Genomic DNA, 19385 nt, shown 5'->3' with positions numbered 1-19385 from the left:
AAGAGGTCCTCGGTTAGTAAAGCAGTCTGGGTCCTTTCTGTGTGTCAAATTCAATGTTTTTATATAGTGCTTTTTACAATGGGCATTGTCTCAAAGCAACTTTACAGATTTCAGGACTAAAACCCCCTGATAGGCAAGTCGAGGGCAAGAGTGGCAGGTAAAAACTTTCCTGAGGAGTCAGACTCAACAGACTCGACATCCTCTTTAAATGATCTAGAGGATACAGTAAGTCAGTGGACAGTGAGTCATTTAGAATATGATGAGATAATAATATAATAATAATAATATAATTTAAAACAAAAGTTAAGTGAAAAACAAAAAAAATATGAATAAAAATCAAGTCAATTGGAGAGTTTCTGGACATTTTGAGTGCAGTTATCGCCAATTTCCAACACACGGCAGCCTTGAACCTACATGCTTCCGCCTCAGGTTGGTGAAAAGGTTCACGTCAGGAGTCGTCTTAGAAAAAGAACACAGAAACAATGCTTAAAATGTGATATTAACAAAATACAATGATCAGCTGTAACATTAAAACCACCTTCTTGTTTCTACACTCACTTTATCAGCTCCACTTACCATATAGAAGCACTCTGTAGTTCTACAATTACTGACTGTAGTCCATCTGTTTCTCTACATATGTTTTTCAGCCTGATTTCACCCTGTTCTTCAATGGTCAGAACCACTACAGAGCAGATATTATTTAGGTGGTGGATGATTCTCAGCACTGCAGTGACACTGACATGGTGGTGGTGTGTTAGTGTGTGTTATGCTGGTATGAGTGGATCAGACACAGCATCGCTGCTGGAGTTTTTAAATACAGTGTCCACACTCCTACCTAGTTGGTCCACCTTGTAGATGTAAAGTCAGAGGCGATCGCTCATCTATTGCTGCTGTGTGAGGTGGTCATCTTCTAGACCTTCATCAGTGGTCACAGGACGCTGCCCATACGGCGCTGTTGGCTGGATATTTTTGGTTGGTGGACTATTCTCAGTCCAGCAGTGACAGTGAGGTGTTTAACCCTTTGATGCACAAGCTAAGCAAACTCCTTCTGATGCACAACATGGGTAAAAAATGACCCATATTCATCCATTCAAGAATATTTTCATATGCACATGTCAGTTATTCATGTATTTGCTGTCTTAGCTAATAAAAGCTATCTATACTAGAATATGTAAACAGCTAGCAAGCAAATAGTATTGGACATATTCAAGATTCATGAGCCTAATCTTTGGTTGTCTTTCAAAAGATCAGTAAATATGTTTTTGACTACAAACACTTACAAATGTCAGTAGTGTCTGTCAAATTTCATAGTAAATACATAAGTAATACATAAGTAATACATTTTTGACCCATGTTGTGCATTAGAAGGGTAGTGATACAAAAATATTTTTTATTAAAAAAGTAAAAAATATAAAACTGAAATAAGGATTTGTGATTATCAAAAACAAGTTATTTGAGGAATTCATGAAGCTTGAATGACGAAATTAATTTATTGCAAAGATAATAAAATAAAATAAAATAAAAAGAAAATAAAAACTCAGTTGGGTCACTTTTGACCCAGGTTGTGCATCAAAGGGTTAAAAACTCCATCAGCATTGCTGTTTCTTATCCACTCATACCAGCACAACACACACTAACACACCACCCACCACCCAAATAATACCTGCTCTGTGGTGGTCCTGTCCACAGTGCATGCGACTTTGCCTCCTAATTATTACAGCTTATTTAAAATATAGAAATAAGATAGAAATTCTGAGGTTGTAAAGACTAATCAAAAGTTTGAGTAAATAAATATGGTTTTAATCTAGGCGTGATGGTTGGGACTAAGTTTGACTTCCGGGAAGGTTATTCCAAAGTTGTGGGGCTGTATATGAGAACGCTCATCCCCATGCTGTGATTTTTGGAAATAGAGTAGACCTGCAACTTGAGAACAAAGTTAAAATGCAGGGTTGTAGTGCTCAGTAAGTTTATTCAAATACTGTGGTGCCAGCTCACGATGTCCCTGATAGTAAAAGTATTTTGTAATTAATGCTGAATTTAATTGGCAGCCAGTGCAGCGATGATAGAAAAGGACTAATATGATCAAACTTTGTAGTTCTAGCTAGCAAATAAGCCAAAACAGTGTGAGTCCTCTAACACCTACTGTATTTTTTAGCAGTTTAGTAAAATATAATAATCTACACTATCAAGCACTGCACTAAGATCTAATAGAACAAAAAAGAAACATGTCCATTATCAGGGAACATTAGTAGATCATTAACTAACCTAATTAATTTCATTACTATGGTGGGTCTAAATCCTGATTGAAATGTTTTGTGAATACTGTTTCTGAGCAGATAAGAACATAATTGTTAAACCTCTTCTTTCTAGAATATTTAAAACCAAAGTAAGGTTTAAAATCTATAATTATAATGTCTATAATTAGACAGCACATATTGATCAAGATTAGGTTTTTAATCAGTGGATTAATAACTGAACATTTAAATGATTTGGGTACATTTCCAAGGCTAAGGGCTGTATTTATATGGTAAGCAAGGACTCTATAATGGCACTGAGTAAATCTTTAAGTAAGCGAGTAGATATAGGGTCATGTATACATGATGATGTCTTAGCTGATTTTCTCAATGAAGCTAACTTATTTTTGGAGATTGGATTAAAGGAATTTAGGTGGGTAACATTGTTGAATATACTACCATTCATGCTGCTGAAAGTTTGTTTGTTTATTAGGATTTTAACGTCATGTTTTACACTTTGGTTACATTCATGACAGAAACGGTAGTTACTCATTACACACAAGGTTCATCAGTTCACAAGGTTATATTGAATACAGTCATGGGCAATTTAGTATCTTTAATTCACCTCACTTGCATGTCTTTGGACTGTGGGAGGAAACCGGAGCCCCCGAGGAAACCCACGCAGACACGGGGAAAACATGCAAACTCCACACAGAAAGGACCGCCCCACCTAGGGATTGAACCCAGGACCTTCTTGCTGTGAGGTGACAGTGCTACCCACTTAGCCACTGTGACGCCCTGCTGCTGAAAGTGTATTGCTGCTTTCTTGGGGGTAAGTAGGACTTTAAAATTTTATTTATTCTTATCATTAAAGAATGTTAGAAAATCATTACTATATTTTAGATTCAAGTCCTGTTATATTTCAAGAAAGTTTTGATACTGTATTAAAAATGATCATGGGTTATTCTTATTATTCTCTATTAAAGATCAATTCTAATTCTAAGATCAAGCTAAAAAATCTATTTTTGACTTTTTAGCTTAACTTAACTTACTTAAAGTGGATGGTAGGGATGGAATTGGTGGGATGGAGGAGATGTGAATTGGATGAAGTAGGACAAATGATTTAATGGCTGATGAATAATAATAATTTCATTTTAATGTTTTGTCACCGCTTCTGATTATGGTCAGGGTGGATTAGGTTTCCCAAAAGTCACAGTGCTCAATGCAGCAACAAACCCCAGACAAGACACCAATCCATTGCGGGGCTTTGGCCACCCCCTCCTCAGACATAGCCAGTCATGTCTTTAGGTAGACACCTGACTGGCCAATAGCACCACTGGAGATTTGAACCCTGGATCCCGGCAGTAGCAGGCTAGCATAATTTACCAATTGCCACCAAAGCGTCTACTACTACTACTACTACTACTACTAATAATAATAATAATACAAATGTTTGTAGTCAACTGTATTATTATATCACATTTAAGTCTCAAATCTTGCTTTACCAAGCATATTACAGTTGTAATATTTACTCGATTTAAAAATGACTCAAAATGACTTCAGTCAATGTTTTATTTAATTACAAGAGCTATTAATAGGCCAGGTTGAAGAACAAGGTTTTTAATTTAGATTTAATGACTGTTACAGATCCTGCATTCCTAACATCCACTGGGACTCTGAGTTTATGGAGCAATATAAGAAAAATACCTTTCACTGGATGGGCTGCAAGTGATCCTAGGGAATCACTCTGTTAAACAAAGTGTTCAGAATGGGCTAAATGGCTTCAGGAGGTCTGCAGAATTTAACAGACAGCAAGTATAAAGTGAATTAGACCAAATATACTACAGTACATATATTAAGTAAAATGAATCTGTTTTAGCAAATCATTTTTACCAACATTTAATAGTCAGTAGTGTTTAATGCTGTGCACAAGTTAAGCAGCACTAGAATAGAAAAGCATTCACAAGCATGATCTGAGGCAAGCTCTGGGTCAATCCACCTTCAGTTAAACCAGTAATGAATAGTAAAGGCAACATAAGCTCTGAGACACACTATTTACATTCATGATCCAGAGTCTGTTGTACATTTCTCTATAGAAATAAATAATGTAAATTGAAGTAATGTGAACATGCCAAGCAAAGATTAATGTGTTTATTGCATTTAAGGCCCTGCATTGTTGAAAACTGCAACATGATGTTCTTGCAGTCACTAGTAAAAACCTGAATTTTCCAACATTTAAATTGAGAACAGATAATGTGCTTTCTGAAATGTCCAACATTTAAAATGAGAACAGATAATGTGCTTTCTGAATGTTCCAACATTTAAAACAGGAACAAATAATGTGCTTTCTTGGAATATATGAATTAATACTAGGCAATAAATGTTTATTTTGTTTAACTGGAAATATTCCAACAGGTCTGGATTTACTTTATACTTTATTTTATAGTAGTAGATGGAAATAATGGTATAATGTTTACCAAAGTGCACCAGCATCGATGATTTCTCTAAAAGGTCTTAATACTTTAATAAAGTTGTGTAATGTGGATGGGATCTAAATTCCTTGCAATTTAGCTTGAAGACACATGGTTTTTAGATAGTTGAATCTTTCATGCAGTTTTAAACAAACTTTAAACCATGCATGCTTTGTTAGCCCCATTTCATTCTGTTCTTCAATGGTCAGGACTCTCCCAGGACCACTATAGAGTAGGTATTATTTGGGTGGTGGATCATTCCCAGCACTGCAGTGACACTGACATGGTGGTGGTGTGTTAGTGTGTGTTGTGCTGGTATGAGTGGATCAGACACAGCAATGCTGATGCAGTTTTTAAACACCTCACTGTCACTGCTGGACTGAGAATAGTCCACCAACCAAAAATATCTAACTAACAGCGCCCCGTGGGCAGCGTCATGTGACCACTGACGAAGGTCTAGAAGATGACCAACTCAAACAGCAGCAATAGATGAGTGATCGTCTCTGACTTTACATCTACAAGGTGGACCAACTAGGTAGGAGTGTCTAATAGTGTGAACAGTGAGTGGACACGGTATTTAAAAACTCCAGCAGCGCTGCTGTGTCTGATCCACTCATACCAGCACAACACACACTAACACACCACCACCTTGTCAGTGTCACTGCAGTGCTGAGAATGATCCACCACCTAAATAATACATGCTCTGTAATGGTCCTATGAAGGTCCTGACCATTAAGGAACAGGATGAAAGCAGGCTAAAAAGTAGTAGAGAAACAGATGGACTACAGTCAGTAATTGTAGAACTACAAAGTGCTTTGATATGGTAAGTGGAGCTGATAAAATGGACAGTGAGTGTAGAAACAAGGAGGTGGTTTTAATGTTATGGCTGATCAGTGTATGTAATCTAGTATTTTTTTTTCCCATAAGGATGTATGAAAAACCTGTTAATGCGTTTACTGGTCCCGTAGAACTGCATACATTTTAGGCTTGTGTAAAATAATTGGGTTGTTTTTGACACTTATACGCTGAAAATAACACTAATATAATATAAAAAAAAAACATTGAAATACAATTAAAAAAAAATTGTTAAAATCATTAAAAAATACAACCTAAAACTCTTTACTTTAACTTCTTTATTGTTTCCTTAATTAGTGGGGAGCAGTAATAATTCAGATATTTTTAGTTTTTCTATGTCATTCTTTTAATACATTAAGTCACATTAAGCTTTTTTAAATGATAAGCATTTTAGACTCTCTGAAATGCTGATTCTCAAAATTTCTCAGCACCCCGAGCTATAACACAAGTTTAAAAGTGAAACAGGAGGAAAATCCAGCTAAACGCAGATACAGTACATGCCGACGCTTTCAGAGTGGATTTGACGGTTATTCCACACAAATGCAGATTTGTCTCGTATTCGCACTTTAATGACCGCAATGCTCAAGTCGAGTGCTAAACAAAACAGCAGCCGCACACACGGTGAGTTTAAGGGAAACGTTGAGTTTAAAAGTACAAATTTCTTGACGAAGGGCATTGAGTTTTAAAGATTTTGAGTTTAGGGGATGTTGAGTTACAAGGTACCTTATAAAAATGGAAATACACCCTTATTAAATGGAAATTCGTTTGTTTGTTTGGAAAAAAGTAATGTATTGCAATTACTGAGAAGCAGCAAAAGTAGTGCTGCAGAAATCCAATCCCAGAACTGCCATGACATACTGTTCATGTCCAGTGTTAATGTATGTAAACCTTCTAAAGGAAAAATAGGTAGGACATATGCTACCATCAAAGCAAAGTCCATGGTTATTATAGCAAGGTAGGCACTACAACAGCATGGCTTCATAGACACAAGGATAATGTGCTTGACTGTCCTGCCTGCAGTCCAGATGTGTCTTCTACAGAGTATTGCAGATCATTAATAGAAGACTTAGATATTGGCAACCAGGAACTGTTAAGAAGCTGAAGTCTGGTAGGACAGCCATGTCATCAATATTCAGTGACAGTAGAGTCAGTGAGAGGTATGTTTTTGAAGAAAACTATTTCTAAAATTAAATAATAATAATAATAATATGCATCAGGTATCTGTACCAATTTATTTATCAATTTATTTCCTGATCTAGGCAACAGAGCATTGTTGTGTACCTGTTAAAGGGTGCATTTCAACTAGCCGTATTCATATGAGCACCATGAAGTCACCATGTGTAGTCAATTATAATTACCAAAGAGGTATCAGGATATAGTGCCATCAAGTTTAATTATAGAACTTTATGTGTATATATATATATATATATATAATGCAGTATATTTTAAAAAAGCCACACCCTTATACAATGGTAAGTTTGTTTTTTGTTTCTGTTTCGAAAACAAGGATGTATTACAATCACTGAGAAGCAGCAAAAGTACTGCTCCCAGAACTGATGTATGTAAACCTTTGAAACTGTATGGAAATGTGCTCAGATTAATACATTATTACATAATACTTGGACATAAAAATTAATAATAAATAACATATTAAGAAATTTAGTTTACAGCAATATAATGCAGTTAGATGCAAAAAAACTATGCATAAAATATCACTGATTTCATACCATTAAAATGTAAAAACAATTATTGTTTACACCCCCAGCATCTAACATTTTAACACTTACTCAAAGATAAGATTACCCTGGTGCCTACTGAATTTCTCACTAAATGGTGCACCAGTCACACGTTGCACTGCGTGTCAAGACTAAGATTTCCTTGTTTACTTTGCAATAGCAAATACATTGTGAAAACTAAGAAAACAAAACAACACAAAACAAAAAAAGCCTGATTTTAAGAAGTAGAGTATGTATAGTGATGGTATCAGCAGTTTTAGAGAAACCATGTCTTTGGTGTCTCATTACAAAGAGCTGCAAGTTTTCTTTTGTGGTTCAGTGCACAATATTAATGAGGTCAGTGATTATGTTAATTGGAGAAATTGTTTATGGCCTCTTTTTAATTAGCTTTCTCTATTCCATTCCAACCAAGCACTTGAAATCTTAGTCGATGGTTGATATTCATCCTTACAGTAGAAGCACTACATTCTTGGCCTTTCCAAAAAAAAAAAAAAAAAAAAAAAAAAAAAAAATCAGAACTTAACAGTCATGCAAGGGCTTGTTCTTATTTCACTCACTACATAAGGCTTTGTCATCATCTATGGAAAAACCTGCATTAAGTACTCACAGCTTGCTTATAAAAGTGTGATCCTTGTTTTATAGGATACATATTATACAAAACTGTCTGTTGGTGTTTAGAACCATGCAATCAAAACGCTGTTTTATTGTAAAAGGCAGGATGTGAAGAACAAGATGTAGTAAATGTATTTGTTAATCTGGATACTGGGGACGTGCCCATACATTTCTTATGAACTAATTCCGCTGTTTGTCCAGTGAAGCGCACAAAGACACAAAACATGCCATTTTTATAAAATGCATTAAGTTTACAAATTACTCCTTTAACAAATAACCTTTCCAGGCACTATTTGAAGTGCCATTATCCAAGTGTTCCAATCTACTGCTTCACCTCCAGATTTTATCATTTATTATACTGATGAGATGCAATTAAAAGAGCAGATGTCCACAAGCTGCCTCATCTGTGACGGGTAAATAAAATACAAACTGACGTAATGACACTACATGCAAAAGAATACAAGAAAATGTTTCTCTCATTTAAGCTTGCTTTTGCTAAGTAAACAGGTGATTTTTTTCTTCTTATTTTTAAGTAGATGTGGTAGGTATTAATAAATATCTTAAAATAATAGAACTAAACAGAGAAGCTACATTACCCTTTACTGGTGAAATTATTATTATTATTATTATTATTATTATTATTATTATTATTATTATTATTATTGTTTGTTATTATTATTATTATTATTATTATTATTGTTTGTTATTATTATTATTATTATTATTGTTATTGTTATTATTATTATTATTATTATTATTATTATTATTATTAATCTCAACAAAGCAGACCTGCACTACGTTTTCTTTTTATTTTACATATGTGGCCACTGTCATAATGTGTCTTTTTGCATGTCAAATTTTATTATTAATAAAAAAAATATATGCTTATTTTAATCTGCTCTTCTTCGTCGTCTTTTATCATTATTATTGTTATTAATATTATTATTATTATTATTATTAGTAGTAGTAGTAGTAGTAGTAGTAGTAGTAGTTTTTCTTGGGTGAGGTATTACTTCATAAGCAAATCCCCCCAAGCGACCATTATGATCTTATAATGGTTTAAGACTGGGTATATAATATACAAATAGTATGATCTACACTCATAAATGCAATTTACACACACAACAGATGCTTGTACCTGCAAACTTTTTTTTATTAACTAATCATTTATAAATGCTGGTCAGGTGCTACCCAGAAACATTTGGTGCAAAACAGGCAATACATCCTAGCCAGGCACCAGTCCATTGCACCTCCTGTATGTATTTGAAGGTAAGAGTAACAAGGAAGACCCCCACAAAAAATATGGAAAAATCACACGAAACCCCTCAAAGTCATGGGATGATTGGAGCCAGGTTCCTAGGATGTTGCAATGTTGCTGTGCAACACTCTATAAATTGCACTGCTGTGCAACGCACATGAAAAAATGAAATATGTGATTGTGTGGTTGCACCACCTGGCAATTTGTAAGTGGTGATATTAAACACAATGGAATCATTTTTGTGGGCACGAAAAGTGTATTTTATTGCCAGTTTAATCAACAATTAATAACCATTTTAAAAGCTTTTAAGAAATGGTGTAAAACATATCTGAAACTGTCAATGTCCTATGACTTACTTTATGTATCATAGTTAAATAACATATCTACTAATTCTATTGTTATAACTAATATAAATTATTATAATTTTTACTTTTGTAATTATAGAATTGCTATATTATATGATATGCAGTTTCCTTTGCATGCATGTGTATGTTCAGATGTAGAAATATGTGGTTTTGTAAATTTTGGCATGCACACACACATTAGTTTGCAAATCTTATATGCCATATGTCTTGTTTTGGGAGACTGGAAAATGGGCATTTCAATATCTTACACAAAAACAGCAAATAATACTAACAGTCCTGCAAGAATTCTACACCCTGTCACAAACAACTAATTGGAATGACCCCATTTAGCAACACTGTCAGGGGAACATGACAACCTACACTAGTGTGTGGCTTCACCAATCTTCTGTGGTCTGAGTGTAATGACACAACTGATGCTGGATTGCTCATATAAAGCCTATGACTCATGTTAGTTGACGTGTCTTTTTTAGTGGTGTGTATCAGAAGGATGATGGGGAGAAAAAGAAAAGGATGTTTTCTAAGACTGTCATAAAAATCTTAAAAAGTCTATAGTTATTTTGTAATTATTTTATTTTGTGCTATTGATTGCTTACTTACTTATGGATTTTACTCTTTATAGCTGCTGTTTATTGCCACAGTTCTTTGCCATTGTATAACTGTGGTTTATTAAAGTAACAGTGGACATACTGTACCAGCTTTACTGAATTCTATTAACCTTAAAAAAATATATATTTTTCATAACATATTATTATGACTATCCTTGTGTCTAACCATCAAACAAAATGCCTTAAGATATCTAACATATACATGTTTTATTTTTATTCATGTAAAGCTGTTATGATAACTTAAATAATGCAAATTAAATCTGCACGCCCTTCTATGTCCAAGCTGATTTCAAGCCATGAGCTTCTTTGTAGGATGATGATAAATGCACTTTAGTGCATGTTTCTAAAAAGATTTGTTGGGCATTGTAAAAGCACACACCCCAGCCCGACAGACTCAGTGTCAGCCAAAGGTCAGATATGAACAAGGGGGCAGAAATGCCAGTTATCTTCACTTTTCATGGGTATAAATGGCAAACAAAATACATGTGTCTCTGGGAAGCAGCTGTAGAACAATCATATTTTATCCCAGACCATTTTAATAGAAGAAACACAATAAGGCTATTTAGTGTCTACACTACTGTCTAATGAACTAAAACACAATGCTGTGTGAAGGGGTTCTGTAACAAATAAGGCTAATATATGCACAAGCGACCCATTCTTTTTTATATAAGTACTTTTCTATATGCTTGTACACACTGCATGGTCAAACTCCATTGGTTTACTATGTAAAGATGTCTATTCATGTTAATGTTATGTAACCTTTAAGAGTAACACAACAGAAAGATGATTTAAGAGGAAATAAAATAAATGAATAAATATTATTTATTAATAAATAAAATAAGTAAATAAGTAAAACACTGCTCATGCAGTTTAACTCTGTACATCTCTTTTAACAAAGTTTACTATGTTACTTTATAGAAGAAGATTTTGTTTACTCGTTTGGATTTCAACAGTATTTTAAGTAATTATAACAGTACATAATGCCTTTTTTGGAAGTGCCTTGGATGTTTATTGGATTGCATTGTGCTTAGAATTAAAATTCAGGCAGATGCATTATGAAGTGAAATTACAGCTTTGTCTTTTGCTTTCACATTACCAACTTTAAAAGCCGCAATGTTGGAAAGTCAACGCTGACTGGTGTAACTACGTGAGCTGGTTTAAACAGACTTTTAGTAGTAATATGCTCTTACAAAGCACATCCTCAGATAGATAGATAGATAGATAGATAGATAGATAGATAGATAGATAGATAGATAGATAGATAGATAGATAGATAGATAGATAGATAGATAGATAGATAGATAGATAGATAGATAGATAGATAGATAGATAGATAGATAGATAGATAGATAGATAGATAGATAGATAGATAGATAGATAGATAGATAGATGATAGGCAAAAAGGTTAATAAAGATAAAATGTTGTTACACAAGAAAGACGTGTAGCAGAGTCTCAACGGATTAAGTAAAAATAATATGTTGCTATATTGTTATATGATATACAACAATGCGATATTATATTGTTATATTATATTATATTATATTATATTAGATTAGATTAGATTAGATTAGATTAGATTAGATTAGATTTAATTAGATTAGATTACATTAGATTAGATTTTTTTATATTACAGCGACTTAAAAGCTTCCACATGCCGATTACTGACTTCGTTTATATGCCGGACGGCAGGTATTTGTGTTGAATTAAACTCAGATACCCACAACATTTGTAGTTCACTCTAACTATAGCTATTGGAGACTAAACACAGCTTACTGATCCCTTGATGCAAGTTCTATACAGTTATATTTATTATACCATCAACTGTCATTCTTTACATCCTGGACTATGTTGTTGTTGGTTGTTGTTTTTTTTTTCATTGTAATTATATTAATATTATATAAGCATTGTTAATTATTATTACTATTGTTGTTGTTGTTGTTGTTTTCTGTAACAAAAAAAAATGCTTTTCATTTCAGTACTAGTTTATCATATTTTCCCCTAAAAGGCAAATTTATTTTATTTTATTTTATTTATTTATTTTTTTGTCGCCACCCAGGTCTACATATAAGATACGCCAACGTGTTGCTTAATACTGAGTGATAAAAGCTACAAATAAAGAAAAAATGTTTCTTTCATTTTAACACAGCATAAAAATATGCACTGCATTGTTTAGATCAATACATAACACTTTTTATTGCTAGACTAACGGTGCATGAATGAAAATGTAGCAGAACCTTAGAATAGAGTGTTAAATAGAGTCGAACAGTTCATTTTATTACCATCACTCACACATTTCCAAAGCTAATAGCCCGTGAAGAAGAGAATAAGAATGTTATTGAGGAAAAAATCACATCAGGCATCAGGCATTCGCACCGGATTGTTATTAGTGGTCAATGTGCCCGTGTATTTATTTTTTTTTTCGCACGCGCAGCATGTACACTTGTGCAGACCCCCAGGGAAGTGACTGTAAACAATGCAGGTTATCGCGTACAACCCAAACTGTCTAGACCTTACTATAATAATAATAATAATAATAATATTAATAATAATAATAATAATAATAACAATAGTAGTAGTAATAATAATAATAATAATAATCATCTGTTAAATATGTAAAGTCTGCAGAAGCAACACTGAGTCCAAAATATATTTAGCGAAAATGTCAGCTCAATTAGCTAGGGTTAACAAGTAAATAAATAAACGCTTTGAATCAGCGTCTGTATAGCGAATCCAACCCAGTACTGAAATGGTTGTCTTAATTCAACAATGTAGGAAATAATAATAATAATAATAATAATAATAATAATAATAATATCGGCTGTTAATTTTACTAGTTAATGATTTGTGCAATCTTGTAAAATTCTAGATATAATAATTTTCACTTCAGCTCAACATTTGCATTTGATAAATAATGTGGCTGTGAGCAGATTTTATTTGTGTGCCTATTTCGATTTATAGTTGTGTGCTGCTCATGTAGCTGGTACAAACCTGCTTTCTTTTAGCTTTAACAAAAATTTAAAAAAATCAATTTCATGCCTAGGCCTAAGGTTAAGGTTACTTTTGATCATTACTTTTTTCTTGCGTGCTAAAGTTGGAGCATCTATTTGATGTGTTTTCTGACTAATGGGGCGCTCAAGCACGCAAAGCAAGCAAAGCAGTGAGGAACAAAAGCCTATAGCACTGATTCTCAGACTTCTGGCTTTAAGTGCACCCCCTAACACCCCCCCCCCACACACACACACACCCCAACCACACACACAGACACACACACAGTTACAAGGAACGCACACTTACGCACTTGTGCAAAACTATTGGATCAGGGCATAATTAGACATAACAATTAAGCAACGTCAGCAATTTGCAAGGACCATCTTGATAGCCGAAATAAAATAAATCCGTCACGACTTGTCGTGTTTTAAAGGCTAACATGACACCAGGGACTCGATCGAGTTGCGTTTAAACTGAAAAAGAACTAAATGCAATTACTTTAAAAATAATTCGTCTTGCTGAATTAGGTGATGCAAACTACAAAAGACGCAATTGCCCCAACGCTCAAGAGCAGGGTAAAGAACGCCTACATTGTGTAAATTGTAGCTATTTGAATTTCAGCGTTGAGCTGTTACGGGTTACAGTTATGACACATTTCATTTATTTTCTGCTTTAAAACGGCAAATACTAAAAATACAACATTTTTTGTTTGTTTTAGCGAGTTGTAAATAAAAATAAATGTGCTAAAGCTGAAGTAGAAAAAACATTATTAGTAATAAACATTTATAATTCAGTCAATTGAACAGTTTAGGAAACAAAACTATTAGTGGCATTTTAAAAGTTGTACTTTTTGAGAAATGTAACCTTTCACCCTATTAATAGGATAAATAGATAAAGAAATCTATACTGTGTGACTGGCTAAGCTGTTTCAATGTTATTTATTTATCTATTTATTTTAGCGATCTGTAGTTTAGCGTTGTTTTTTGCCAATTGGCTTCACTTTCATCAAAATAAAATTGCGACGCGCACAATTTAAGCAACAAAAACTAATGAAGGCATTTTAAGGTTGTACTCTTTAATATTGTACGAAATGTAACCAAACATTATTTGGAAATCTAAATTTTACATACCCTTCCAACGCATTGCTCCATAAATACGGATAAGGCCTATTTCTAACATGAGTTACCCGGTCCTTTACATGCGGATAAATATGGAAAAACCGAACCGTATACAAGTAATCATTTCTTGCAAAGTGGCATTGCAATAAACAGTTTTATATTTTATCACTTATACATAAACAAGATCGACACGGAGTTTCAGGCTTTCACTACACAATTTATCGACATGACATTAAATAACAACAACTTTGCTACTCAGACTGGACTTTAGACGAAATGTTGCACTGGATACAAAAGCACATTAATACTAATAATCGGTTAGGTAAACGTGTAGACGGTATAATACTGAGTAATTCACATTTGGTACACATTAACTATAACATTCTGTATTTTCAGTCAAGACTAAATCATCGCAATATTCGTAAAGCCTTCTCATTTTCCATATATCTAGGGACCACATTTTTCACAAATTCCCTTAAACTGTATTATGACTATTTACAAAATAAAAATATTACAATTTAAACTAGGTAAATCTTTATGTACAAAAATGACAGGCGTTTTGACCTGCTCATAGCATGCAACTGATCTTCTGGTGAGCAGTCCCTCCCATAAAAGAATAAAAAAATAAAAAATAAAAAATAAAAAAAAAGGGAAAGAAAAAAATAAAAAATATATTTATATCAGGAAAAGACGTCCATGCACTGTTTTCTTTCTGCTATATAGCCAGAAAACAATCGAAGTTCTCCATTTTATTTATTTGCCTTTTAAGGTCCTTTGTAAATGGGCTGATTGTTTTTATTTTCAAGCAGTCTTAATTCTGCAGTCTTTTTTTCTTTGTTGAAAATATTTACACGTACCATTCGTTAAAATTTGAGGCCAAGGTGGAGGTGGTGGTATGGTGCACCGTGGACGAGGCTGATGGTGATATGGAACTGCTGCTCTGGTTCTCTGTGGAAGGAGACACGATAGTGGGGGGAGTGGAGGACTCGTAGCCCGAGCTGGCTGCAGGAGAAGGTTGCGAGCCTTGAGACGTTGACTCGTGAACCTGGAATTAAAATGTAGATATGTAGAAGTAACATTAGAAAATATATATTTTGACAAAGTAATAAGCATCATTTATAAAAAGTTTAAATGTTTTTTTTCAATAAAACGATTTGTGAACTCGCGATTATAGAGTATTTAAGGTGAAATTGAAACAAAACAAAAATGTAAGCTTATATGTCACGGTCTTGAGATGTCTCGTGCATATATGCACAAGAGGTCTCGTTTGTTGAAAATACGATTACTATTTTTCATAAAATAACTACAAAAATACATAAAAAATAAATAAAGCATTATAAAAAGGAGGTATAACCTTTTTTGTTATTGCTTGTAAGCAAAGTAGTTACCCCCTCAAAAAATCGATTTGTAGTTTACATTTAAAAATAATTTATAAGTACTCACGTAATTTATATGTGTACGCCATTTCGATATAAATACTGTTACATCAACAAAGTTGTTACCAAAACAAACTGCATCAACAAAATGTGTTTAAGATTACCTATGTGCAATGCTTTCTCATTTTTGCTCTCATTTTCATTCAACTAAATTCAAGGTATAATAGTGCATGTTTCCCTTTTAGTGCATATATTTAAAAAAGTGTGTGTGTGTGTGTGTGTGTGTGTGTGTGTGTTAGTTATACATACCTTCATGTGTTTCCGAAGGGAGCTCGGATGTGTGTATGATTTGTCGCACATTTTGCACAGATATGGTTTATCTGACGTGTGGACGTGCATGTGTTTCTTTCGGTCACTGCTGTTAGCAAACCGTCTGTCACAGCCTTCAAATTCACATTTAAAGGGTTTTTCACCTACACAAAACCAGAAAGAAAAAGAGAAATAAATAAACCATAGTTAATTAAAGAACATTTTTTTAAAACTTCTTAAGTATAATGCAAAATAACCCTGATTTGTAAATCTGTAAATAGATCTCTCTATTAATCTTTCTATTAATTAAATTGCACAAAAATAATAAATAATTTCCGCACATGTTTATGGTTGTAATGGACATATTTAATTTAAATGAATGCATTAAAATAATGTAATTTAAACTTTAAAAAAAAAAAATGTATTAACTGATTTAATCTTAAATTTGTTTTTATTTAAAACTAAGTCGGAAAAAATCAGAAGCAAATGGTCAGTTATATTAAAGCAATTTGTATTTTTCTTCTTCTTCTTCTTCTTCTTCTTCTTCTTCTTATTATTATTATAATGATTATTATTTTATTTTTTGCATTTTAAAGTTAAAATGAATAATTATGTTTCTTACCTGTGTGAGTCCTCTTGTGAATCTTTAGGTTTTCCGATCGGGCAAACACTTTGCCACAACCAGGGAATGGGCACGGGAACGGTTTTTCACCGGTGTGCACCCTGATATGGTTTACGAGCTTGTATTTGGCTTTGAACGGTTTCCCTTCCCGTGCGCACTCCTCCCAAAAACAGATGTGATTGGACTGCTCAGGTCCGCCAACGTGCTCCACTGTAAGATGGGTGACCAGCTCGTGCATGGTGCTGAAAGTTTTGTTGCAGGACTTTTTCGGGTTGCTGAGCTGCTCAGGTTCGATCCACTTGCAGATGAGCTCTTGTTTAATCGGTTGTCTCATGTAACGAAAGAAGGCACCGGCACCGTGATGCGCGGCCATGTTCATGTTGACGGGACCGTAACCGTGCAGCTGCGTGGAGGCGTAGTGCGGCTCGGACCTGGGACTCGCGACGTGGCCGTACTGCTCGGCCCGTCCGTACACGTCTCCTGAGAATCCCAGGCGCATCTGTCCGTTCACCACGCTGGAGGCAGACGCGTGCGTCGCAGCTTGCTCGTGCAGTCCCGGAAAGAGAAGGTGCCCGGCGGCGTCCGAGTGCCCGTGAGGCCCGCCGAAGCCTCCTGCGGCAGAGGCGAAAAGGCTATGCTGGGCACCAGTGGCGTCTCCAAACCCCCGATTTCGGAAGAGAAAGTCTCTCGTGGAGTTGAAAGCTGCAGCTGCAGCCGTGGAGTACGACCCAACATGTGTGGCTGGGTGATGGTGGTGGTGGTGGTGTCCCAGGGCGGCTGCGGCCGCGTACCCGGCGGGTGACTGCGAGGAGAACGCTGCCTGGCCCGCAGAACCAAGTTCATGTGAGCCGTGGTTGATTTTAAAAGCGCCCATGCCGTCGGCGAACGGGTTGATCCCCAAAGCCACTTCGCGATCTGCCACTTCTCCAGCTGAGTGATGCCTGGAGGAACCGAAAGTAGTCACCCCGATCGCCGGATACTGCGCTCCCGCGTCCAAGAGCATCTTCAGCCCGCAACCGGAGAAGAACAAGAGAAATCAGGTGCAAGACAACTCAGTAACAGCTATCTCTGCTGGGATTATTTCTTTCTCTGACTTGTTCTCCAATCTCCTATTTAGTTCAATTTACTTTTTATGTGAAGAGGGAAAGTGTTTTCCTCCCAAGTCCAACTCATCCGCTCAGTGCGATTATTATTGTCGCTCTCTCTTTTTGCTGGTTTATCTTCTCCCCAACTTTTTCACCTCCTCCTCTGTGAGTCGAGCTGCTGCGGACTGATAGTCACAATCATTCCTGCAGATAAATGAATTGAAAAGACAACACACAGTCCACCCCTGATGAATGGGGAGGGGAAAGGAGGGGAGCGGGGGGGGGGACATCACGTGGCCTCCTTGCGTGGACATCCATTGGTGAGAGTGTGCTTCTTTTCCCTCACCCCTCCTTAGACTAAAATTCACCTTTTGCCAAATAACAGAGCCAGCTTCTTCAGAGCCGGCGCGATTGGTCCGTTTGCATCATTAATCTACGTTATATTGTATATAGTGAGGATGCACCCTGACTGTTGATTTCGCTCTAAAATTCTGAAAAAAAAACAAGAGCAGGTCCATGAGATCTAAACAATAACATTAGAACTAAAGCACTGCTAGACATGCTTAACATTTTAAATAAACATAGATAGTAATAGACTTATAAAGACTAGATAGACTAGAAGACTTATAAAATAAAAGGCCCAGGAATGTTATTAATAGCCTTTTTAAAGAATTTTTGTTCCCTTTCCAGAATTAACTTTGCACAAAACATGTATGGTGAAACATGGTTGATCTATTCATTAAGGCAGCCATCAAGAGGTTATTTGCCAGAAAGGGTTCCTCAACAGAGTCACAGCAAAGAGCATTTCTGTAACCTTATCCGACACATTTTTTAAAAAGTGCACTTAATTGTTATATATTGGTGTGTGTTTATTTCTCATGCAATCCTTTTGTACTGGAAAAAGTCTTTGTTACAAAATGCTCAATAACCAAACAGCACACAAATGAATTTAAAGGTGCAGTACGTGACTACGGCTGCCAAAATCCTAACAATGCAAACAAAACAATTCAAACAAAAACAGAATCATAACAGGGTGCCTAAAAATAAATGCATAAAATAATTCAGCAAACACAACGAGTTTGAATTAAATGTGTCCGACCCATCATGCTTCAGCACGGAACTACGGAACCGATTTAGATGTTCACTTACCATTGCTACCATGCTACCCAATGTCGAAATAGTCTTTTGAAAGTTGTATAGTATCTTCAAATCCTCAAACAATTACACACCAAAGCTTTGAATGCACCAATAAGCATTGTATATATACATACACATATACACATATACATGTTTTACGGTATATTATATACAGTAGTATTGAGACACCTGTCTATTACCTTGTTGGACACCCCATCTTAAAAACAAATGGTATTAAAATGAAATTACCTGCGATCTTTCTAGCTATTACAAATAGGAAGGCTTCTAACAAGACTTCGAAGTATGTCTGTGGGAATTTGTGTCCATTCAGTCAAAGGAGAATTAATATGGCTGTGCACTGATGCTGGTCAGAAAAGTCTCAATAGAAGTCAGAGTTCTGTGCAGACTACTGGAGTGTCTTTGAACCAAACGTTTCTTCGTGTCTATTATAGACCCTGCTTTGGGCTCAGGGGTACAAAGGGCCTTCCTTCCCTAAACTGTTGCTGCAAAAATGAAAGCATATAATTCTTTCATATATCTGATTTATTACATCTGTTAGCAATTTGTGTTCATATTTTGTCCATATAATGTGTATATTGATGTACATTGATAT

At 35.2% G+C, this 19385-nt stretch overlaps 1 protein-coding gene across 2 annotated transcripts; it reads right to left on the bottom strand.

Moving 5' to 3' along the window:
• Window positions 1-396: 396 nt before the first annotated feature.
• On the bottom strand, window positions 397-17815 carry zic1 (zic family member 1 (odd-paired homolog, Drosophila)). 2 transcript variants are annotated; one of them, XM_062992030.1, is made up of 4 exons: window positions 16551-17815; window positions 15929-16092; window positions 15101-15288; window positions 397-459 (listed from the first exon to the last, which is right to left on the bottom strand). In XM_062992030.1, coding segments are annotated over exons 1-4 (1356 nt in total). In that variant the 5' UTR covers window positions 17554-17815; the 3' UTR covers window positions 397-458. The 2 variants fall into 2 exon arrangements, with proteins under 2 accessions (XP_062848100.1, XP_062848098.1); XM_062992028.1 differs by lacking the exon at window positions 397-459 and having other exon boundaries at window positions 14184-15288.
• Between the last annotated feature and the right edge of the window lie 1570 nt (window positions 17816-19385).

Source organism: Trichomycterus rosablanca, chromosome 3 (genome assembly GCF_030014385.1).
Source record: "Trichomycterus rosablanca isolate fTriRos1 chromosome 3, fTriRos1.hap1, whole genome shotgun sequence".
NCBI classification, from domain to species: Eukaryota; Metazoa; Chordata; class Actinopteri; order Siluriformes; family Trichomycteridae; genus Trichomycterus; species Trichomycterus rosablanca.
The sequence above is the reverse complement of the archived record's forward strand: the minus strand, read 5'-3'. Positions and strand labels throughout refer to the sequence as shown.

Coding starts and splice junctions, on each gene's coding strand:
- zic1 (XM_062992028.1), bottom strand. CDS start 17,553: ATGCTCTTGGACGCGGGAGCGCAGTATCCGGCGATCGGGGTGACTACT. Junction 16,093..16,550: donor TCACAAGAGGACTCACACAG/GTAAGAAACATA, acceptor GGTTTTGTGTAG/GTGAAAAACCCTTTAAATGT. Junction 15,289..15,928: donor CCCTTCGGAAACACATGAAG/GTATGTATAACT, acceptor TTTTAATTCCAG/GTTCACGAGTCAACGTCTCA.